The 24,524-nt window shown below is 45.0% G+C and overlaps 1 protein-coding gene across 1 annotated transcript; it reads right to left on the bottom strand.

The window, feature by feature from the left end:
• Window positions 1-10,469: 10,469 nt before the first annotated feature.
• Window positions 10,470-24,218, bottom strand: wu:fa11c10 (protein FAM110A). The gene is made up of 3 exons (XM_041945800.1): window positions 24,023-24,218; window positions 13,853-14,270; window positions 10,470-13,516 (listed from the first exon to the last, which is right to left on the bottom strand). Exon 3 carries the CDS (start codon window positions 13,504-13,506, stop codon window positions 12,109-12,111), a length of 1,398 nt encoding a protein of 465 aa, XP_041801734.1. The 5' UTR covers window positions 13,507-13,516; window positions 13,853-14,270; window positions 24,023-24,218; the 3' UTR covers window positions 10,470-12,108.
• Between the last annotated feature and the right edge of the window lie 306 nt (window positions 24,219-24,524).

The following is a 24,524-nucleotide window of genomic DNA, read 5'->3' as shown; positions in this document are numbered from 1 at the left end:
ATTACTTCTGATTACCCTCCGTCCAAAACAAAGAGCGGCCTGTGGAAACCTGCCGAGTGAACAGAAGAGCGCTGACAGAGGACAGGTCAGGTCAGTCAATACTGAGCCAGTGTCGCAGAGCTTTTATGTAGGAGAGCTGGTTAATGGGTCATACGTCTGTTCAGCTGTAAGGATCCCATAACACTGTCAGTCCCATCAGCTCTATTGATGCCCGGCATGTGTGCCGCTGCCTCGTTAGTGCTGCTAATCCCTGTTTATTATTCATTAACGTGTCAATACACAAAACTACAAACACAGTAGTTTTGCATGTTTTCACCTTTATGCTAAAAGTAACTCATGGTTTACAACACAGCGAACCACTTTGCTACTAGATTTTCTGTTCCGTTCTGTGTAACATCAACTCACGCCTCACAACAATAATGTAACCATGATGCAAATAAATGCAGACTTGATGTTCACTGTGATGAAGTACAAACCTCAAGCAAATTTTCATACTGTAAAAAAATGAATGGAAACTAATGGCTGCCTGGAAATGAATAAACTGAATAAACTATACAGTCTGCATATCGAGGAGTTTTAAAATTCCAAAATAAAAGCAAATTAAAAAAAAGAAATAGAGTAAAATACTATTTATAATATATCAATGTTTATTGCTGCCATAACTACACGAAAATGTAGGTTAAAGACTGAAATATCTCAAATTTGAAGGTCCCCAGAGGATGAAGGCTACTGACCCTTGATGTTTCATCTCGCACCACCAGCAGGAAAAACATTCGCTTATTCAGTAAAATGTCAGAAAGTTTGGCAGGTTTTTAAGAGGATGAAATCTATTGACTTTCATTTATTTTATTTTAAATCAATTTACTCCTTCTCTCGTGCCACCAGCCACCAAAATTTGGCTTTGTTTGGATCATGACAAAATACCTTGAAAACGAATGTCGAGCCCATCAGTCTCAGCTGTATTCTGTGTTATTGTGCTAACTGGCAAATTACCAGGCACAGCGCCAGGATTTCAGTTTTGGATAGGCCGGAGTCATTTTGGCCGGGCCTTTTAATCACTGAAGTTAATAGTGTTTGGCTTCCTTTGACGGTCTCCAACTGGTGCTCTCACTGAAACTGCTCACTGAAGGTGACGAGCAGGTCTGGTTGATTATGACACTTTTGAAATCTATTTTAAAACGTTTTGATGCTGATAGCTCATTATGTACAGTCAGACAGTTTGCATCTATCACCAGGAGTATTACTGAGCCAACAAACCAAGTCAGAAACAGGGAAATTTTCTGATAAGATTACATACAATCAGACCTCCTTGTGCAACCACTGGCGTTGGCCCAGGATGTCCATTAGAAAGAATGCAAGTTTAAGGCACTTCCCTATTGGCTTCACTTTTCAGACCCAGATGCTCCGCCCACTGTTTCTACAGTCTGTGGTCTCAAGTCTTTGCTTTGCAATAGAGAGACAATTAAGCCAGACAGGATTTTTCAGCTCTACCTCCCATCTTGCCCACATTGTTTCCTAGATTTTTTCTCTCCACACTTCACACTTGATAGTAGCCTAAAACATGGCATCAGGGACACTTTTTATAGTCTTTATCGGCCAATGCCACCCCAGGCTCCCCTTCTGGACGTTGTCTATGAGTGGGATTAGGGTGAAGCAGGATGAGGTCCATGCTGCACTGGGTCCACACACAACTCACACCCACTTCAGAGGAGATCAATAACCAGTCCATACCTCGCGGAAGCATCAAAGCCAATGGTACATCACAGTGCACAGATAGCACAGAGACAGAACAGCACCTGATATTCACCACGGAGGAATGAAACTGGAGAGCTGTGAGAGGTGGAGATGATGGCTGCACACAGAGCAGAGTAGCAGAGGTAACAGCTCTCCAAACAACACTCACTGAATAAACTCTCACTATGGAGTGAGTCATAGAAAAATGAGAGACATCTAACAGATAGAAACAAATGAAAGAGCAGGGGGAGCTGAAGGACCAGTGTGTAAGATTTAGAGAGATCCGCTGGCAGAACATGGCAGAAATGGAAAATAAAACTCTGATTAAAGCAGTTGGGATGCTGTGTAAAACATAAATAAAACAGGCTGTGACACTTTGTTCATCCTTTTTGACACATACTCCATTGAAAAAAGTACAGTTGACAGCTTCATGCATAGTCCCAGCTGTTTTTGGAATCCAGGCTGTAATGTTCAAGTATGTTTTTAATTAGTCTACAATCACCTGAAAATAAGAATCATGGTTGTGTTACCTGAGAATGAGCTCCTCATATCCTCTTCCACAGAGTCCACCATGTTGCACAGACATGTTTCTACAGTAGCCCAGAACGGACAAACCAAACTCTGACTCCAGAGAGTCCTACAAACTGGTCCATTAATAGACAATTTTAAACATGTTAAGATATGAGTGGAAAGTAGTCTTGCAATTGCATTTTTTTTTTACTTAAATGTACTTTAAGCTTGTCAAATGCTTCTTCTTTGCACTTTAACGGCTAATATTACTGGAATCACTACAGGAAATGGCATATGAACACTTAATATCCAGGAACTCAGATCATAGACACCACCACCTGTGGAACAAATTGGCCACATTATAGCACACTGACCAAAACACAGAGATGTGGATCTGCAGCAGGTCTCTACGTTGTTTGTCTCGTTTGCTGTTTTCACCTGGCAACAGTGTTCTTAGCTTAAATGTTTAATATATCTAACATTTCACTTCCTCTCTTCTTTCCATGTCTACAGTCAGTTTCTAAACTGGATTCACACGTTGCTGTTTCATTTTGCCGCTGTCACAGAGCCTTACAATAATCAGCATGTGTTTATAGGTGGCAGGAGACCTGAGAGTTGGCAATAACAGCAGGGTGGGAAACTTCCTATATTGTAGTCATGCTGTTGGTCAGTTAGAGACGGGGATTTTTCATTCTGTCAGAGGTTAGGTAAATATTAAGCCTCTGGAAGTCAACTCTCTTTCTCTCTCACACACTTGCCAGTCACATTTTCTGTGCGTTTGGCAGCCTTCATAGGCGGGTAAACTCCATGTTTCCGCTGATTACTGCTGCGGAGCTGCTGGCCAGAGATTTTGTTTTGGCTGAGGACACACGGTGTGAATTCCCTTCCAAACATAAAAAAAAATCCTCCTCACTGCTTTTACGATTTGCGATGACATACATTCAAATCAAAATTTCCTTGCTTCTGCTTCGCTTGTTTTTCCCCTCATTGAATGTTCTGTCCTGTCAAACGAGCGCAGTTATTTTGATTCCTTTTTCCGCCTTCGGTCTTCCCTCACAGGCGCTGCCTACTGAATGAAAGAGAATTTACATGAGAGCAAAGGACTGCAGAGGGTCCAGGCACAGCCCGAGGAGCATGACTGCTCGGTGTTTGCACGTGGGACTGTTATCGTGCAAAAGTCCAGCAGATCTCTTCCCAGATTGCTTGGCTGAGCCTGAAGCCTTTAAACCCACAGGTCAGTCCACCTCCGATCGGAAAGTCCTCACACAGGTCCAGGCGCCACGGCTGAGTCAAAAAAACGTCAGGACAAATTAGATTTACAGGAAGAGAAATATAAAACAGAAAGAAAATGCTCAGGAAAATTACTACATGCTGTATTTCTGAGACTGAAGGACAACAAGGAACACGCAGTCAGGTCATTTAAAGCACTTTGACCTAATGAAACAATCATTTTGGTCATAGTGCTCATGTTCAGTGCCATGAAATGATGGTGATGACTTTAACAACCGGAAATGTTTGGTCTTTTTCAACCTGAATTTTATTCTCATTAATGAGGCCATTCTAATTACTAACTTTGCTTTTGCCACCTCTGCTGCAGAAAATGTGGCAAAACAACAAAGGGGCAAGAAGCAGGAGTCTCCTAAAGCTTCAGTTTCGAAGAATTTTCAAAAGCTTGTCTTCGAGTCGAGTATTGTAACTAACTGCGTTAACTAACACTGGGTCATTCATGTGAAATGAAAATTCGGAAAGCTTCAGGCGGCTTGTGCTGCTGTGTGAAAAGTCACATGTGGTCTGAGTGGCCACAGTTAGGAGAATAAGACCCAGGTTGAATACTGACATTTTCCTTTAATGTTAGATCTGTTGCTTGCAACTAACGAGCACACTTCCTAACCCAGTGAGTGATGCTCCATGAAACAGAACGCATTTGAAGAGTAAGTAATCATTTTCACTGGCGAGGTCACACACAGCCTCTGTGGTGCTGAGTGTCTCTTAGGCATTCACACACCACTTTATAAGTAAATAAATTATTGACAATGTGTCTTTGCACTTATCCCTCTTAAAGAGTCTTAATGTGATTTCTGTAAGGACGTGTGTGTGTGTGGGTGTGTGTGTGTGTGTGTTATTTTTTTCTGTGGTCTGTGAGTGCGTCAGTATTGCCAAACAGCCACCGTCCACACTCATCTTAAAACTCTTAATCACACCTCCCTCTCATGCCTTCCTGCTTCCACTCCCACGCCGTCTCCTCTTGTGGGGAAACACAGGACTTATCATGTTTTTTCTGGTGGACAGTCAGTGTACCAAACATGAGGAATCCCATCTTGCACAATGTAGGCATCCTGTAATGCTATTAATCCCAGAGGGATTTACAGTATCGATGGTGCCCATCGGTCAGTTTAAAACCTTTATTTCCTATGGTATCATTATTGTACTATTAGAGCTTCACTATTTTCTTTGTTCTACTGACACTTAATACAGATTTACTATAATTACTTACAATTAAAAGTGGTGAAATCAAAAAATAATCTTTGTTTTCAAATGGTTTCCCTTGCTCAGCCCACTTTATGAACACACGTGGTATATAATGAATCCTTTTTTAATGTATTTTACACAGGTGGTAAATACTCGACAGGGGTAAACTAATATTAACACTAACATTCTCTATGTTGACAAAGGGCAGCCCTGCAGGAGTCCAACATGCACTGGGAACAAGTCTGACTTACTGCCGGCAATGCGAACCAAGCTCCTGCTCCGGTCATACAGAGACCGGACAGCCCATAGTAAAGGGCCCCGGACTCCACACTCCCGAAGCACCCACCACAGAATGCCATGAGGGACACGGTTAAATGCCTTCTCCAAGTCCACAAAACACATGTGGACTGGTTGGGCAAACTCCCACAAACCCTCGAACACCCTGCGGAGGGTGTAGAGCTGGTCCAGTGTTCCATGACCAGGATGAAAGCTGCATTGTTCCTCCTGAATCCGAGGTTCGACTATCGGCCGAATTCTCCTCTCCAGTACCCTGGAATAGACTTAACCCATGAGGCTGAGGAGTGTGATCCCCCTCTAGTTGGAGCACAACCTCTGGTCCCCTTTCTTAAATAGAGGGACCACCACTCTGGTCTGCCAGTCCAGGGGCACTGTCCCCAACTGCCATGCGATGTTGCAGAAGCGTGTCAGCCAAGACAGCCCGACAACATCCAGAGACTTGAGGTACTCAGGGCAGACCTAATCCACCCCCGGTGCCTTGTCACCGAGGAGCTTCCGAACTACCTCGGTGACCTCAGTCTGAGTGATGGATGATCCACAACCACCTGGGCCGCAGCACGCTTGGCCGGGATGCCCTTTGTCACCGGTGCTCAGGGTAGAGCCGCTGCTCCTCCATGTCTACAGGAGCCAGCTGAGGTGGCTCAGGCATCTATATCGGATGCCTCCTGGACGCCTTCCTGGGAGGGTGTTCTGGGCATGCCCCACCGGGAAGAGGCCCAGAGGAAGACCCAGGACACGCTGGAGGGACTATGGAGGGACTATGTCGCTCGGCTGGCCTGGGAACGCCTCGGGGTCCCCCCGGAAGAGCTGGAAGAGCTGGAGGCATCCGTCTGGGCATCCCTGCTTAGACTGCTACCCCCGCGACCCGGCCCCGGATAAGCGGAAGACAATGGATGGATGGATGGATTCTCTATGTTGAACCCTGCCTCAGGACTATTCTAAACCTTTGGTCCTGAACCAGCTTTGCTGTTACCAGCTCTGATGATAGTGGACTGAAGTAGTGTTGGTGGTACAGATTAAAAAAAAGAGCCACTAACAGCTCTGTGAGCTAAATGCTAACATCAGCATGCTAACATACGCACATTGGCAATGTTAACGTTATGGAGGTACAATGTTTACCATGATAACCATCATAATTTTGCCATAAACCAAAGTCTTAACAGCTGATCAGTGGAGTACACTGTCTATATTTCCGTTTGGACCTACGAACTGAGCTGATGGGCTGACATTGTCGTCCAAGATCCACGCAGTGTAAACAGAAGTGTAGTTTGAAAGGAACAAAGTTCACTCAGAGACACTGGTTGGAAATGGTTCCACAATGAGGATTGGGAAGAGGCAACTGCACCCGCTTAGGAGACAGGAAGTGTAAACCATTAACATACCACTGGCACAGCTTGTAATGCGTCATGTTTTGTTATGGAGCATCTTTGATAAACCACATGAGGAGGAGGTTGGGGTGATGAGGGAGCTGCAGCAGCAAACAGTGTTGGCATGAAGGTATCAGCAGAGCAACAGTGAAGGCTCATGTCGCAATGGCCTCCATGAATATGACTTGGAGTGACTAGTCAGCTGCTCAGAGAGCCAGAGACTGTGAAGCATGAATGAAACACCTGATGCCAATCAGCTACAAGTGTGAGACTGCCTGCGCGCCGCCTGAGCTAACACTGTGCTCCACCGAGAGCAAAGGTGGAATGCGGCACATTAACTGGAATGTAGTCAGCCCAGTGGTTATAAAATGGATTTGCATGTTGCTGTTTGGATCAGATAGAAAAAAAACTGTCAGTCATGAGTAAATTATGTTCAGAGTCAAGAAAAGCAGCAAATCGGTGCAATCGGTGTTGATTTCCAACAGTTTGACTGGATTTGGCTGCATATTTACGACATATTGTCTGTTTAGTGTGCTAGAAGGTCAGAACCGCAGCAGTAACTTCACTGTTGGATGGAAAATTCATATCAGTGTCATTTTACTCTGATCAGCAGAGATGGTTTGTCTTGAAACAGATGAAATACTGTCTCGCTCCAGAGCTCCAGGGTTGACCAAAAGACCGAACACAAAGACAATAATCCATTTTACTGCTGCGCACACTTGGACCAACACATCACCACTGCAGCCAGGAAATGTCACAGCACCGCAGAGTCATCTTTACAGGAAGTCAATCATTATGTTCGCTCGAATTGCAGGTTTGGCATTTTGCAATGACACTTTAATGGCAACAGCCGGATTCTTTGCATTTTTTTTACACATTAATCTCCGTAACTATGTTCACTGTCACCAGCCAAATTTAAAAGCCCGGGATGAGATTGAGGGTATTTGCTGTTTGATCCGGCCTGGATGGAAGATGAAAGCTGCACTTTGTCCAAATGTATGGAGGAGTGTAAACAAAACCGAGCGTGCTGTGGGTTTAGGCAGCAGGCAGCATCCAAAGGCTGAAATGATTGAGATGAACAGATAGAGACAGAGGGAGGAAGATAGAAAGATGGATGTCGAGAGATAAGGGAAGCAACGCGGTGCTCTGCAATAACACGTTAAGCTAACACAGACAACCCAGTTTTGTTTTCCCACGGGATATATGCTAGGTCCCAGTGAAAGACATACACACACACACACACGCACACACAAATATAGTCAAAAAACAGAGATCCCATCTGCCCCAGCGCCTTAATCAGCTTATCACTCCCTGCACTGAGGCTGTTCAGAAGGACTATATCAAGCTTTGACATACATTAGTGCCACTATTGGGATCAAGCAACATACAGATCCTAACTGAGCACCCCTGTCACACACACACATCCAACACACTGGAGCTGACAACACACTCCAAACATGCACACATGCACAAATTCACATATGCATGCAAAGAAAAGACACACACACACACACACACATTCTGATCCCAGAAAGATTGGAAACATCCTCTGCATGTAAGTACCATAAAAACCATTAAACATGCACACACACACTCAGAGCTGAGGACTTACTGCTTAGAAAATCAACACAAACAAGACCCAGACACGCAACAGAGTATGCACAGGCAAATACAAACTCTGTGTGTGTGTGTGTGTGTGTGTGTGACCTGACAGGGTGCCAAAGCCAGCTGATCTCTCAGTAAATATGGACATATGGTCAGCCTCTGCAGGGAGAGATGGAGACAGAGGGAGAGAGTGTGAGGGCTGACACAGAGATGGTTCTTGGCCTGTTTCCCTCATGCGTCCGCAGGGAGACCGCAGCAGGCCGAGACATCTTATCCTCCCAGGACATGTGTTCCCTTCCCAAAGCTTAAGCGTTTAGCCTTTTTGACTCCTCACATCACTGCGTGGAGCAGGTCAGAGGTGTCCACTCTGGGTTACGTAATGACGACACTGTTACAGGATGAAAACAAGGGAATTGTCATGCCAGGCTGACTAGTTAGTTATGTAAGTTCCACAGAGCAGTTTGAAGGAGCATGTGAAATGTGTCTATCGTGTGTGAGCGGGTCAAAACAAAACCCGGGAGCTGCAGTCAGTCTGTGATCTCTGTGTTTCTTTCCATATCTGCATCAAAAGCCGCGATTCCTGCTCAGCAACATCAGGGCTCCAGTCAAGTTCACTTGGAAGTGATGATTTGAAATGCAATTTTACTGATTATGTATTCTATTAGGTCAATATCTCAGCACTACAGAGGATCCAGTCTGGTAAAACGTTATTTTCTCAGGGTGTCTGGTGGCGAAAGCACACACCTTACCACAGCAGCGTCCTTGCTTTGATTATAGTCGTGGACCCTTTCTGTTTTCCTCTTTATATCTACACTGTCAGCAGTAATAGGGGGAAAAAAGCCTAAAAGTCACCGGCTACACAGGCATTTTCTAACTGTTCAGCGGAAAAAGCACATCCTGATTTAATTTCAATGCAAATTAAAAGAGTCGGTCCGTCCTGTCATCAGTGCTGAGCTGCTGATCTCGCTTATTGGACATCAAAGCCTCTGAGATGCACATCTGCTCCAAGACTGCCGTTATTTGCTCTTCTAATCAAAGCAGACACATTACTTATGGATATATATGAAATCCCTTACCCTCTGACAGTCTCATGTCCCCCAATATCTCTCCTCTTCCCATTTCTGCCTCCTTCCATTTCAGAGCCTTTAAACTCCTGTGATCTGGCCTCGGTGTTAATCACAGTTACCCTGGACATCAGGCAGCTGCAGAAATGATGCCCAGCAACAGGCTCCAGGCAGCAGTGTTTATCATTTGCAGCAACAGCGCACTCCCTTCCACCACAATTCTCCAATGCTGTAGCCACCCATGTCCTCAAAACCAGTAACTTTTGAGAGGAGCAAATCAAGGCCACGTTCTGGAGCAGATAATGCATGCAATGCAAGGCAATGATGTCATGATGTGACTGTGATTTCTGACGAGCAGGACCACTGCTCAGTGGTTGCGGCCCTGAAGGAGGCACAAGCTGGTCTGTGCAGGGAAAACAAGCTCAGGAAGGAACCCTCAGTGGTGTTGATGAAGCGGATCCCAGAATGGTCAGACACCCAGGGCGCTTTAGCACGCCTGAGTTGCAGTTTGACTTGAAGGGGCGCTCCATCAACTACACACATCAAAGTCAGTTCGGACATCACGAGGAGCCTCAGCCTCTGAAAGCAGTTGTATAATTTAATCCTGATGATGTCATCCTGGTTATCTTCGCTCAGGCTCGGACACCACAAGCAGAAAGCCTGCGTTACAAACCGGGGGTGTGGAGTTGGAAAGATGTGGGTGTTTAGCAGGCACATATGTTCTAACATAAGATGCTATCAAGTTGCATTATGAAAATGATCCAGAGTTTCTAGAGCCTGACCAACACTGTGGACTGAAAGGCAGGGCATCTCGGCCTCTGCTGCTTTGATTTGACTGTTGTATGTAACATTTTGGAAGTACACTATAAAGATGTCACAAGATAAAACTTGTATCTATAAATCTGTATCTGAGAGATAAGCTCTACTGGAGGTAAAAACCTGATCATTGCAATAGGCTTCCAGGCTGCAGTCAGTGGGCACACTGTCAAAATACAACTCGTGCAATTTCATACATGCAACCAAATGAGAGACTGCAAGTCTAAGATTCGAATGAGATTCTGTGTGCGTGTCCACATTTTGCAGTCTAAATAATGTAGCAGTCGGAGCCTCACAACACAATCAAAGTAAACATGAAACATCCAGGAGAGCTCGCTGAAAGCGCTGTGTGTCAATTATTGATGCTGAAATGAGATTTGATGGGCGAAACACCTGCCTCGGCTGCACTGGACCCGCACCAGATTTCAGATTAGAAACTGAGGGGTTGGCAGCAGCGCTTCATAAAGTCCCAAAACCCTGAAGAAATCAGAGGAGTGGCTGTTCTCTGCCATATGCTCGAACCAGGTGGGTCCATCACCTCATTTACAGTCAACTCTAAGGACCAGAAATACGAAAAACAGTGAACAACAACATAGTTTAACAATTTTTTATTAATTGTTTAGAGTACACCATGGTAAAGCGTTTTGGATCTCTCACTTGAAGACTCTTTGGGCATCCAGTGCCGGATTCAACAGCACACTTCACCGTCACTGCTGTCACGTTCTCCAGCCCTCTGATCTGACTGCCGCTGAACGCTGCTCTTCATCTACATGTGATAGGTACAGGTACAAAGCAGATGCAGAGGGTGGAGAACTTGTACAGGGAAGACGGACCTCCTTTCGCTCCCACTACCACAGACAGGAAGTCAAATAAATACACCACAGTATCAGTAAGTTTAGTGCTCCCCACAGGGGCAGGGCACGTTACACGTAGCACTCCCCTGTTCACAACTTTCACACTGAGCATGTGACTGGTGCCTGTATTTGCATGTGTGTTTACGTGTGATCCTACATTAACTGTAACTGTAGTAGATATGATCAGATTGCACTTAAGAGCAAAAATTTTATTCTGTACACAAAGTTGTCCAATATTAAAAAATACATTACAAGTTACATTTTCCAAATAAATATTGGTCCATTTTTGTTAGTATGCCAAGTACATCTTCCTGAGACACTTTCAGAACCACAGTATACTTGCCGTGAGTATACTCTCTTCCTTTTACCCAGCCTTTGATTTCCTCCCCATCTCTCTTGAGGCAAAATAACTTTTTCATGCTACACTTACTTCAACCATCCACTTATGAGATCATCCCTTATCATATGACTTGCTCTCTCATCCGTGCCAAGACATACATAGTAAACAGATTTCTCTCACTGCACCAGTGCAGCACAATCCACGACATGAGACCATGTTTCAGATGCAAACACACAACTAGACAATGTTACAGCCAGGTACACAGACAGCGCTGACCGCAGCTGCGACCGTATTTACCGTAAATGACCTGAATGTACATCTGTGCCGTCAAGTGATTATCTGTGTGAGAGTAAAGTGTGTGCTTTGTTGAGATGTCAAACCCTAAGATAAATGTATACAAACGTTTCACTTGCATGCTGACAGAAATTTGTATAATAACAGTCTTACAGCCACAAGGTTTTTTGACAATACAAGTGTTTTTATGGAAGCTTTTTTGTGAAGATTCACAGTATCAACGTGGTTCTCTTCCTAGCTTGCTCAATTGCTGCACCGTGAAGCATCAGTCTCCAGTACTTTGCAGCCAAGTTCCAGGGTCTGGCTTTGTGCTGCAGACATCTCTGGTACATGCACACACACACACACACACTCACGCACGCACTCACTCACTCACGCACACACACACAGTACCTTTACATGAGGAACCACAGTCGCAAACATACTCTGCCTTCATCCTCACCATCATCATTTATAGCTGTCTATTATTGCTTTCATATACCAATAGTGTTATACAAGATCAAGGAAAAGGGAAATCCGTTTACTGGTGCAGGGAAGCAGTCCTGACTTGCAGCCCAGATAAAAAATGACTGATGTGCAATATCCAAATCAAGCATGAGTCTTCACAGGAAACAGTAAAAACAACTACTAGATTATCCTTAAATGTGATGTAAGGCAGCAGAAGATGAACAGATGGGCTCCTTTCTTCAGACATGTTTACATACAAAAAGTACTGCTTCCCTGTTTTTTCTTTGAAGTCCTTTGAAGTCCTCGTTAGTCTATACGTTAGAGACAGCATTATTAGTGTCTCGTGCCTGACGGATGCCGTATAACCACTTTATGACTCGAGCGTTCCTCTCAATGACGGAGATGCCATAGGGGACCCGTTCGCTGGCTGCGCCTGGCCCGTCCTCGTTATCCTCGTCTCCGCCGTCCTCCCTCGCCCGGTCGGCCTCCGAGCTGGGCGTACTGACGCTGCGGAGCTTAGAGACAGACACGATGTCCGAGTTGGCTCTCGTGAAACACTCCACTCCACCCATACCCTCCACCTCCTCCGGGTCCAGCCCGCAGTAGTTGAAGAAGCGCTCCATGTCCGCTGTCGCGCGGGAGTAACGGTCACTCAGGTCCGACTTGGAGCGGTGTAAGGATGGGTGCTTTCGGGCAGACCCCTTGGAGCTGGCGTTTGATATGCGGGTGAACGCGGGGGAGGCTGGTGGGATCATACCCGCGCGGACCAGCATGGGGCTGGGCGGCAGGTAGGCTGGAGGGGGCGGCAGAGTTTGGGAGGGGTTGTTGAGCTGCGCGTGGGGTTGGTTCTGAGGGGGTGGAGGAGGTGGGACCTGGGGGTGTGCGACTTGGCCCTGGGCAGTCTGTCTGGGCCGGAGCTGGGGCTGCAGCTGGGCCCTCTGTGGCTTCCTCATCTCAGCCTGAGGCCGAACGTCCACCCTGCGCACCGTCACCAAGTTAGGGGAGCTGTAGGGCACTGGAACCCCAATGCGGGGTGCTCGTGCTGGAATAGGTGGGGGGCGGCGGGTTGGTTCTGCTGCAGGGGTCCGGAGGTTGTTGTTCAATGGAGAGGATGTGCAGGAGGAGGTGGAAGAGGAGTTGATAATGCCGTGATTCAATGGTTTGATGTTGTTGAGGAGTCGGTTGCTCCTCTCCTGTTCGGCAGACAGGCTACTGCCGATGCTTTTTGCTCCGGATGAAGGAGATGATGAGGAGGGGGAGGTGGAGGAAGAGGACTGGGAACAAGGCATTGGTCCATCACATACATCATTAATAAGATTATTCAAAATATCCAAGTTAAGAGCAGGTCCTCTTCTCCTTCCAGGTCCCTCTCTCCCTCCTCCATTCTCCACATCAGCTGGGCAGCGGGGACCTTTGCGGGCTGGAGGAGTGCTGATCTGACACTGGAGCATCATTCCTGGAGGAACAAGGGGCTTGCGAATGATTGGCGGTTTGATTGGGGCCTGGCGGGTGAGGGCCACCTGCTGGCTCTTTACATATTTGGCCTTGTCGGCTTCCAGACGTTCTACAGCGCTCAGTTTACGGGCTCCGGGTTCAGCCTGACGACGGAAGTAGTCCGGACCCTTGTTAAGTATCCTGAAGGGCATGGCAGAGGTGAAGGGAACCCCGGCCAGACGGCTGTCCGATGGCCGCAGGGTCTCCACCGGCATCCTGGAAGAGCTATCAGAGAGAAAGAAAGATTTTCGATCAGTCAAGAGGTTTTTCAAACAAAATTAGATTAAATTGCTGAGAAAGAACAAGAAAGTGATGAACTTCTCTGCATTTGTGCGGCATTTAACAAAAAGTGGACAGGAGACATGAGACAAGACAAACTGAAACTGACAGAAGGAGAGGTGGGTAGGAGTGGGGCTTTAATGGTCAACGAACATCCTTTTAGAGCTCCCACATGTCCTCTCTAAGCTTAAGAAAATAGCTCTTTTGTACTCTCTTTTCTTCCCACTCTCCACCCCCTCCTCCCTCCCTCCCTTCTCCCAGAGCCCCCTTTAACTTCCTTACCGGTCGCTGTGCTGCTGCTCTCACTTCTCTCCTTTTCTTCCTCCCGTCTTCTCCGTCGCCCCTCTTGCTCTTTTATCTTTCCTTTTCCCAGTCCAGGCTCAGTGAAAGGCTACTTGAGGGACAGGGTCAGTCGGGGTCAAATTCCACATCAGGCCCGGCCAGACCACCTCTATTAGCTCAGTGCTGACCCAGATGGGGTTAGGCTGCAGATCGGGGTCACGGGTCAGCCACAGTGCAGCCGATCAGAGCCTCTTTATCCAAAACGCAGGTCTGGTAGATCAGCTGGCAGCGATCCCCGGCAACACAACAGCCTTTATGATCCCCTTCACAATCCCTGTCCAGTTCGTCCGTCAAGCCTGTCCAGCTGTGATCTCACACGAAAAGCTGGCCGGCAAGTCAGCTGGAGAGCCACACAGTCCTGGAGAGGGTTAAAAGAGATGAAAGTCCAAGTCAGATAATCGTAGAGCACTCCGATTTCTGTTCGCCTCTCATTAACAAAAGCATCCACACACACTGATACACACACACTCACACACACACACACACACACTTCTCCGGCTGACAGACAGGGACTTGCTTCAACACTGAAGTGGAGCAGACGGGACAGGCTTTAATACCGCGTCTGGCTCCTCCCAGCCGGCCAATCACACGTCAGGCCGGGAGCCTCAGTGGGGCACAGGGGGCGGGGTGGGAGGCGGGAGGCCCGCTCGCATTGGTCCACCTCGAAAAGGATTTTGACCAATTGGACCCCTCCCCCCCTTCGAGCACAACAAAACACGGAGGCAGGGTTTTCATTCAAATGAAAATTCTTTGAAAGGGAGAAAGGGGGGAGAGAAAAGAGAGGAGGACAACGGGAAAAACAGCTGCAATTTTTTACATTGACTTGCATCAAGCTCAGCAGGGTGCTATGAAAACACAACACAACCTTTCTTCTGGTTTAGCTCTTTGTCTTCATCACCAAAGAAGTAGAGACAAAGTGTGTGAACAACAACAGTAAACAATAGAGGATTATCTTATTCAAAGAGTGCTTCTTTAATTTGTATTTCATCCATCTGGCTGCTGCTTGTAGTGCAACGGGCTTAATGTCTAGTGTCTAAAAAAAGCTAGTTTAGAGACAAAGAAAAAAAGACGCAGTGAAAGTTTTTCCCTCTTCTGTTTCTACACCTCAGCACCCAATTACTTCAATTATTTCTCTCACTTTTAGACCTTCAAAGCACTGCTGACACACACACTCATCTATTTTCTCCTCTTTCCCTATGCGCTAATTTCCCCCCCAAACAACCCTCTCCTGCTTCTTCTCATTTACAACATTACACTCGGGGTTACATCACCAGTTACTGAGCTCCCGCCTCCTCCTCACCTCCGACATACTATCTATCCACACGTTTTTAATTAGTCTTTTTATAGCCGTCTCTCTGCCAGTCTCCCTCAACATGTGACCCTTGTTTCCCCAACATCTACCCCTTTCTTTCTCTCTCACTCTCATCACTGAACAGCCGACCAGCAGCAGGGAGAAAGAGAAAAAGCAACCATGACAGCTTAGACTTGGACACACGCACGCCCGTACGCACGCACGCACGCGCACACACACACACTTGCTTTCATGAACTGCAAGAGCTTGAAAAAACCGAAGATATGTGCACACACAGTCGCACAGTTTGCTTTCATCTCAACCATGTGACAAACCAGAGAACAGTTTAAAATAGTCTTTCTTAAATTACAAACACATTTGCATCACAGAAAATAATGATTCACAAACATTAAGCAACCCAAAGCCTTTAGGCAAACCTCTGAGGAGTACATTTAGGGGATAGAGCACACTGAATGGAAAATAAAGAGAATGATCTAAGTGAGAAGAAAACGGAGAAGAACGGAGGGACTGTTCAGTTAGTTTCAGTACAGGGAGACAGAAACCCTCTAGATGACGACAACAACACGTGTGAACAGAGTTTCATGTGTAAAATCAATGTATGTGTGTGGCATGTCTGTCAACAACCTGCAGAAAAAGGTTTGAGCGACAGTACAGTAAACACATGGACAACAGTACAAGATGTCCATTAAAATAAGCCATAATAAGCCAATAAGCCAGAACTTACAACATATGTCCATTTTTTTTATTACATTTCTTAAAATCTTTCCTGTTCCACAATATCCAAATGCTTTTCTAGAAAATCCCCAGAAAAGAGGAACTACTTAGTAAACTGAATGAAAAGCCCCCGGTATGACCTTCTGCCTGCCCACTCACACACTGAAAACACCAGCTATAGGTTATTATAATATATACATGGCTGTATATGTCTCCATTCATAGAAATCATCCTAAAGAAAAACGAGAATAAGGAACTGACACAAATACTTCCCAAAAGTGTACACGTACAAACTCTATCACACACTCAAACATGATCCCTACAGTGGACAAATCATGTAAACACAAAGTGGAGGCGATTGTTCGGGGAATCCTGGGATATCTCCCCAGTTCAACACTGTTTTTCAGTGCATTTCAGCTGATAACTACAATGCACGATCCAGTCTCTTTGTTTTCTTAAAGTTTAGCAGTGGATACTGTCGGAGAAGGAGAATCAGAGAGAGGAAAAACAACAGTTATTGTCAAAGCAAGGCTCCAAAAATCTGAAACAAACGATGGAAAAAGGTCAAATAAATGCTGCTAAATGAATTCAAACTGCACGGAGATCAGATGTGGAAGTATGCAAAGCAAACACAGTTAGCTTCCGTCTTTAAAACTTGGCATTGAGAAGAGCCATCTACATGCAAATATTGTCAGCATGGATGGTCCCCCGTTCCTAAAAACAGCAGGGTCAGGCAGCTAAAAGACATCTCTGTAACGGGGCTAATGGGTGTGCAAACAGCAGCAAAAAAGGTGTGAATTGATCAAGCTACATCATGTGTCCACAGGTCTGTGTGCGTGTGTTTGTGTGTGCATGTGTGAGTGTGTGTGTGAGTGAAAAACAACTTTCTAGGGAAACAAAACATGTCCTGTCCATCTTGTTTTCTTAACTTTCCGTCTTTTTTGGTTCCCATTCATGTTCTGTTCTGCAGCTACACAAACAGCTGATGTCTCCAAAAGCGACAAGCGCACCGCAGGCGGCGACCACAGCGACAGACCACGGAATGATATTTCTTTTCCGCGATGGAAACTTCCTTGGTTCGATTATCATAAAACTATGCTAACCACTGTGTTGTTGTGAATCTGACTGCGCTTACATTCGCCTTTCCAACCGCCATATTAGCGGGTAATGACATGTCTCATGTCTGCTGTGTGTGTGAGAAAGAGATTGTGTTTCTTGGCGAGTGAGCGGGTGGGTAGTAATACGTTAGCAAGAGTCGAACAGATAAGAAGGGAAGACAAAAGTGTGCACGTCATCTTGATCTCTTTGACCAGAAACGTTGCACAGGGTGACAGCGGAAGCTCCAGCTGAAAGGAAGGCATGACTAACTTTTTACCACAGCTGACTATGGCCACCTACCAACCAGCCTGCTTAAGACTAATTACAGGGAGAGCCCACGAATGGGAGCAATTTGCCTCGCCAATATTTTCTAGCACTGAGTTACTCAGTGACGAAATAAACAGCAAGCAGCGACACGTGAGGGAATGGGTTTGGCACGAGCTCTGAGTTTTTATACTTTTCTTCCAAGAAAATACTCTGAATTATGACAAAACAGGAAGATGCACTCAGGGACAGGAACAAGGTGCGTTCGTGTGTGTGTGTGTGTGTGTGTGTGTGTGTGTGTGTTCTGTGACATCAGCTGGCTTGTCATATCGCAGTGGCCTTGGTCCCAGCGGACAATGACCCCAGATTGTATAGAAAACAACAGACCCCACCTACAGAGGGATGTCACCACAACTCCCCTCCTCTCCAATCTGAAACATGGAGGAGCACATCTTTCATGAATCTAATAAACTAACTGAATGGAAGAAGTTTCCATAACAAAGTTAAGTGATTTCACTGACATCTATCTCCAAGGCCCAGTTGAGCTTAACAACAACTGGAAGGGATTCAGCATCTTGCTCAGGGGCAATGTGCCACTAGATACTCCAATCCTCCTCCAATCTCTGAGAACGATCTCAGTGTCATTCTTCGGAAGAGTCACCTTCAAGCCAACCAGAGAGAGAGGGACAGAGAGGAGGGGGAGTTTCGGTGAGTTAGTCAGCAGCGATTTCTCAGGTTCGTCGCTCGCTAGAAGGACAAGCAGGAAGCGATGACGCATTCACAGCAGGAAACGTGTGAAAAGACAGAAAAACAAACAAACGCACTCAGCTGGAGTCTTTGCTTCTGACTGTGTGTGTGTGACCAGCAGGTCGTCCCTGTTTTACGGTGACCATCTATTTCTGGGCACTTGGACTTGGCTGTTTGCCATGAAGCCAGTGTAACTGCTGTGGAGGAATCACACAGTAAGCTAAGCTGTAGCACTGACTGACCAACCTGACCGATGCTTAAACAACAAAAAAACAAAACAATGAGACGTCTGAGCATAGCCTTCGCTGAAGCCTCGCAACTTCTGGCGAGGTGGAGACGCGTGAACCAGAGCTGTGACCACACACACAGACACACAGTTACATAATCATTTAAGACATCACTATTATATATGTATGCCTTTATTAGACAAAAATAACTATAAACAATAAAAAGATAAGCATCGAGGTTCATTCTTGACCTAGGAAATAGTAGTTTGACAAGACAACCAATTCAAGGTCCGCTTAGTAACCTTTTCCAGAAGTTACATCTATACACCAGTTTTCTGTTTAAAAAAAAAAATAAAATAAAATAAAATAAAATAATTGGTGCTGGTTTCAATGTCGCACACAAATGGGAGGAATTCCAGTCAAATATTGTCTGTGTTTATGGAGCCTATTTTTCCATGTATTGTGTCCAAGTGACTAACAGAGACAACAATCTTTGAAATTGGTGGAGTATTGAGCGAGACCGCAGCAGCTGACAGACACGGAACAGGCTGTGCGTTTGCGTATCGTCAATGTACATCCATTAAAAGTGTTTGTTTTTGCTTGTTTTATTCTAAGTGTCTGACAACATTATGGAAAGGATCCTTTCAGAGAAACCTTTGTGTTAAAGAGTAAGATCGGTTTTGTTTAAAGAAACAAACAGTCATTATGTTGTTCTGGCCAAAGCCACCAGGCTCCATTCAAAGAAACAGTGGTTTTATCATTGTAAAACACACTTCATTCAAATGCACCTAAAACAAAATAAAACCCACCAAATCCAACGATCACCACCAACTTTGGTTTGGTCAAAGTAAACCCTTAATTCACCAAGTTAGATGTGAAAATATCACGAGAGTGTACATCAGAGGCGTTCTCAAGATATCGTGTACATGAAAAGGGGTCACACGGACAGACAACGCAAAAAATAATGTATCCAGCCACAACCTAGATACAAATCCATCGTGTTATGAGCATATCACACAAAGTCCATCTCATCGCCCACACCAGCTTCAGTTTTAAGTCAATAAAAAGCTTACAGGAAGAGTTCAAAAGGTTATCAGCCACTCCCCTTCAGGGTTCATTAAGGGAGGTCCAAAGACAGCCAATGAAGCCAGAGAGGAGAGCACCAGACTGCACAGGATTCAACCATTATTGTCCTGGCTTCACCACACAGTGCTGTCTAACTCTCAGCTCTGGACACGCTGCTCATTTCCTACTGAAAACAGCTCTTGGCCGGGCGGAGAACTCGTCTGACATGCATGACTGAAGTGTTGGGACTACAGGGTTATGCAACTCTTATATGCACAAGGGTCTAGTGAACTGCAAAAACAGCCATTGAACCATAAGCAGACAGTTATTACAGCATCTCACTTCATCTTTGTATGGCCTTCCCCCACTCCCTCCGCCTCTGCCCATCACTGTCTGTGTCTGTGGCCCCGGGAAACACACACATCCACGCACAATTACACCCAAGGGAGGGATGAGGAGGGGCCAGATGAAGTCCTGTCTCATGTGTGTATGCATAGTTGTGCATCCATGAATGTCAGCATCCTCATTTTTCTCTCTGTGTGTGTGTGTGTGTGTGTGTGTGTGTGTGTGTGTGTGTGTCAGAGACAAGCATTTTGACTGAGTAGGTAATCAGTGGAGAGCAGGTGCCTAAGTCTTCCCTCAGGAAAACTGAATCCAGCAGCGAAGACAAACATTTTCTAACGTCTGTCATTTGTCCACATACACCAAGTAGAAAAAAAATGATGTCAATATGCATTGCAACATAAGCAAGAAAAACACAATCCAAAAACAAGGCACATTTTATCCACTCGTTTGTATTTAAAGCTTCAAAAAGACAGTTGTAATTGCGATAGATAACATTCAAAAACTAACATCTCACAAACTGTCAGTGGAAAAGTCACTGAGAGATGGCCCGAGAGCCGTCTCTCTGATACAACTCAGTAGATAAATTCATATGTTTTTCAGTTTTCTCTTCAAAATTACAAACACCAGTTCCAAGAAAGCAATATTTTTACAAAGTGATTGACAACAGGACAGCAGCCCATTAAGTCTTGTTAGCGGTACAAGAGGTCAGTTTAGGTCTACTCCATTTCATATACAACAAGATGATGAATAACATGTTGGTGATTATTTTTCTCCTTGTCCAGATTTACATCATTCATAGATATTCTGGCATTGAGCTTCTACAGGGTGAAGTGACTTGGATCCAGCATTGTTATGGAAACTGCAACGGTAACCCCTGAACTGATCTGCACATCTTTAAATGTGCTGTGGCTGGAGGCATCTCATCTGGCCTCACTCAGCTGGATCACATTTGTTAGGTAACACATGCACAATATTTCTGACGTTTGAAGACAAAAACTCACCAAAACAGCTGTTGTGGCTTTGATTTGTCCGGCTTGACTGCAGCCCAACAGTATGGTCTAGTGCAGGGGTCCTCAAACTTATTACTCAAAGGTCATCTGATTGGTATTAAAGGTCAGAGGTTCGGAACAACTAGCGATAACAAAATGTCCCATCTCTTGTGATTGGGCCAGCATGAAACCGAGGCAACAAGGCTCAGACAGTTAGTCCACATTCATTTCTGACTCACATTTCCACCAGTTATTGTGCACCAGAGAGAAGGAGCCACATTCTGCATCTGCGATTTAGGAGCTGATAGAAAATTCTCCAGCATAACATTGATGTGCGAACTCGACAGTAACAACACACACTCCCTGCAGCAGTTAACGTCACCATGGCAACAATATGAACGCTAGGGAAATAAGCCACATTTAAACCCCGTTCATCAGGTGACAGGATCACTGTGAATGATCTCCAGCTGCACTGTATGTTCAGCATCACTAACAATTTATTGATCAATAGAAAACCTCTTTCAAAATAGAAAACATCACACTTTATAACATGTTGTGGCCTATTCATAACATGAGGTGGCAGAGGTCAGTTACATTTGTCCAAAAAGCCAGGACACTGTGTTACATACCTAAGTAGTTTTGAGTGGGAAAAAAAAATCCATAATAGATGCTAAACTAGAAAATGCTCTCAGACCTCCACCAAGGAGGCAGTCAGTGCTCAAAACAAAACCCACAGTTCAACTACCAGTCAATGAGCCCTTATCTCAACAAAAAACTCCTCTAAAAAAAACACCTGAGACTCAACACAACAGCTAGCCAATGGAAATAAACCCAAGTGACGCCTCGCGCATCAAACAGACAAGCTTAGCTACTCGCTGACAACTCTAGCCAGTGCGCCGCTGTCGGATCCAATGAATGCCCGGCCACCCCGGAAGCTGAGCGGTTTGACAGTGGGTCCACGAATAGAGAGAATGGAGTTACAATAATACGTTTCCGTATAGTGGGTGAACTATGAATTATGGACGTTTTGCTAGTGAGTAACGGTGGATGTTTGCATTTTGAAATTCATGTGTATATACGTGGGACAGGTGTGGCCTGTGGGCCGCCAGTTAACAATCAGTGAGCTGTGGGCTGAGTCTGGATTGACTTGCTGTTCAGTCTAGTGTTCCACTGGATAAGATAAAGAAAGTGCAAATGATATAAAACAGAGCAGAGCATATTGCTCTACGTTGTGAATACAGGAAGAATGTTGTTGCAGTGCATAATTATATAAACCTCGCTTAATGTGAAGAACAGGTTACTCTGTTCATTACTTGTATTCATATACAATGAAATATGTCTGTTACCAAGGCTCCATTTATTTTATTCTGTATACAAATTCTTCATACAGTTTAAATAGAGATGATTACTCCACCAGACAGCTCGGAGGAAATTTTATATTACCGAAAGAAAGACCAAACTCAGTCAAATGAACTGTTATGTACCGAGCTATTCATGGATGGAATGTACTCCCTAGACATATCACACAAGAAAACAGTTTTTTTTAGACCAGCATCCCTTCCTTCTGGAGCAGATGTAGAAACCTATGTATGGAGGTTCAAGTCCCAGCATTCCAAATGTGGACAGGGCAGAAAGTTGTGTGTCTTATGTTTTCCAAATGTGATTTCCAAAGGAGTGGAAAGGCGAGTGGCATTTCTATGGTCAAATGCTTCACAAAACATAGACTTGTGTACATACATAGGTATTCTTTAGCCTCTAATTATGACTATGGCAATCACCAGATTGGGTAGATTGTATCCAACTTGGCTGCAGTGTTTTAATGACAAATTGTTATTGCTAAAACCCCCAATAAAAGGATTAACACACTGGAGAGTGATTAAGAACACTCACATTGAGAGCCAGCAATGCTAGTTATGAACCAACACATTCTAAAATATCTAAAGTATGTAAAGGAATCAGTGGTGGATACTTTCCATAAATTCCATATATTGTGATTATTGTGTTATCAGGCTCTTGTCTGAGTGTGTGTTCTGGACTTTGTCCTGTTTATTTTGTAATGTTATGTATAATGGTGTAAGCTATTATGGTTGCACTGTCTCAATGTAAAGCATTTTGTGGGTCCCAGGAAGCTAATGGGGATCCTAATAAATGAATGAAACACAGCTGGGGACATATGTGCACACATACTAATGCAATTACATGCCAACTGCATAAGATACAGAACACCTGAACTGCCAGGCGCACACGCACACGCACACACAAACACACGCACGCACCTTTATGCTGCAACTGTATGGCTGCAAGGCAAACAAGGAAGGAGAGAGAAAATATACCCCCATTCAATGCAGTGATGAACACATTCCAGAGGGACGCAGGCGTGGACGCAATCACATACTGATGTCCTCAGTCAGCTACAGAGCCGCCACCACACACACACACACACTGGTGGGAGGGAGAGTGGTCACTGTGCAGTCGCCTCAATGGCTGGGCCTAACTGTTTACACACACACACACACACACTCGCACACACACTCGCACACACACTCGCACACACACTCGCACACAGACTTCCCTGTTTCTCTGCACTGACAGAGAGAGGTGCTGAGAGTCTAAAGAGCAGTCATAAAAAAGTGCCCTCAACATTTATTATCTCCCGTACACACACACACCTAATAGCAAAAATCAAGCATGCATCTCAGAGAGAAAAAAAGAGACAGTTGAGTTAATCAAACATTGCCAGATATTTGACCCTTATCACCACAGTCTGAGATGAACTGAGGCACCTTTGGCACGATAACGCTCTGAAGCACTTTCTCTTTTTGCTTGAAAAAAAGAAAAACAAAAAAAACCTAAATGTCAGCATCAGACTTGTTGCCCGGCTGCAGCTTCTCACCCTGTTACAGCTGAGGGGCCTGACAGAATGAAAATAGTCCTGGAGCAGAGCTGCCAAATGTTATAATCAAGAACAGTATTTTTAGATTTGGCATTCCACCCAAGGACAAGGAAGCATGGCAGGGAACACAGAGAGACACAATAGCTGCCTTCACTAAAACAGACAATTTCACTTCTCTGTATGGCTTTACAAACTCTATCATAATAAAGACATGTTGCTGATCCTCTTGTTAATATCTTATGTTTCAGATTGAACAACAAATGATTGAATGCAGTAACATTCATCAGATTAAAGAGAAATCTAAAGCTTAATTCATTGCAGAAATATTGACAATTATCAGGTGTAAAGTTTGCTCCCCTCACCCTATTCCCTTAAAGTACACAGACACAGCCCCATGTCTACACACTGCAGGCACTCTGATCTGCTCAAACAGGACAGGAGGTGAAGTTTACTCACATGCTGTATACGAGTCAGGCAGTAAGATCTCGGACTGGGTCTCTGGAATAGAGGATAAACCAGAAAGCTGTATGTTCAAAGCTCGAGTCGGGAGTTGTAGTGAAAGAGGCAGGTAGGAGGTCTGAGTCCGCACGGCTGCTTTCAGCTGGCACAAGCGCCCATGTGCCGGTATGCATGTGCTGCGTTCCTGTGTGTGTGTGTGAGCCAAATGAACACTAACCTGAGCCTCTTTCTGCTACTTTAGGCTCATATGCTTCCCTCCTTCTCCTCCCACTGCTGAGAAGACCCCGCCCCCTCTCTCTAGAAGCAGGAAGAGAGTTGGGAGAGCAGGAAGCAAGAGCTTTTTCCTCGTAGTCACGTGGTTTTCCAGACACTTTCTCATTACTTTGCTTTTCTTTTAAAGTGCCATTTCCACTCCCTGTGACAGTGGCACTCATAACGCAGGAAATGGAAACAATGGAATGACTCATTTTTAACCCAGCTGATGTGGGTAAGGTATCAC

The sequence above is a fragment of the Chelmon rostratus genome, chromosome 10 (genome assembly GCF_017976325.1).
Source record: "Chelmon rostratus isolate fCheRos1 chromosome 10, fCheRos1.pri, whole genome shotgun sequence".
In the NCBI taxonomy this organism is placed as follows: domain Eukaryota; kingdom Metazoa; phylum Chordata; class Actinopteri; order Chaetodontiformes; family Chaetodontidae; genus Chelmon; species Chelmon rostratus.
This window is presented reverse-complemented; position numbering and strand designations above follow the sequence as displayed.

Bases quoted from the DNA above. Each gene is read 5' to 3' on its own strand.
- wu:fa11c10 (XM_041945800.1), bottom strand. From the start codon at position 13,506: ATGCCGGTGGAGACCCTGCGGCCATCGGACAGCCGTCTGGCCGGGGTT.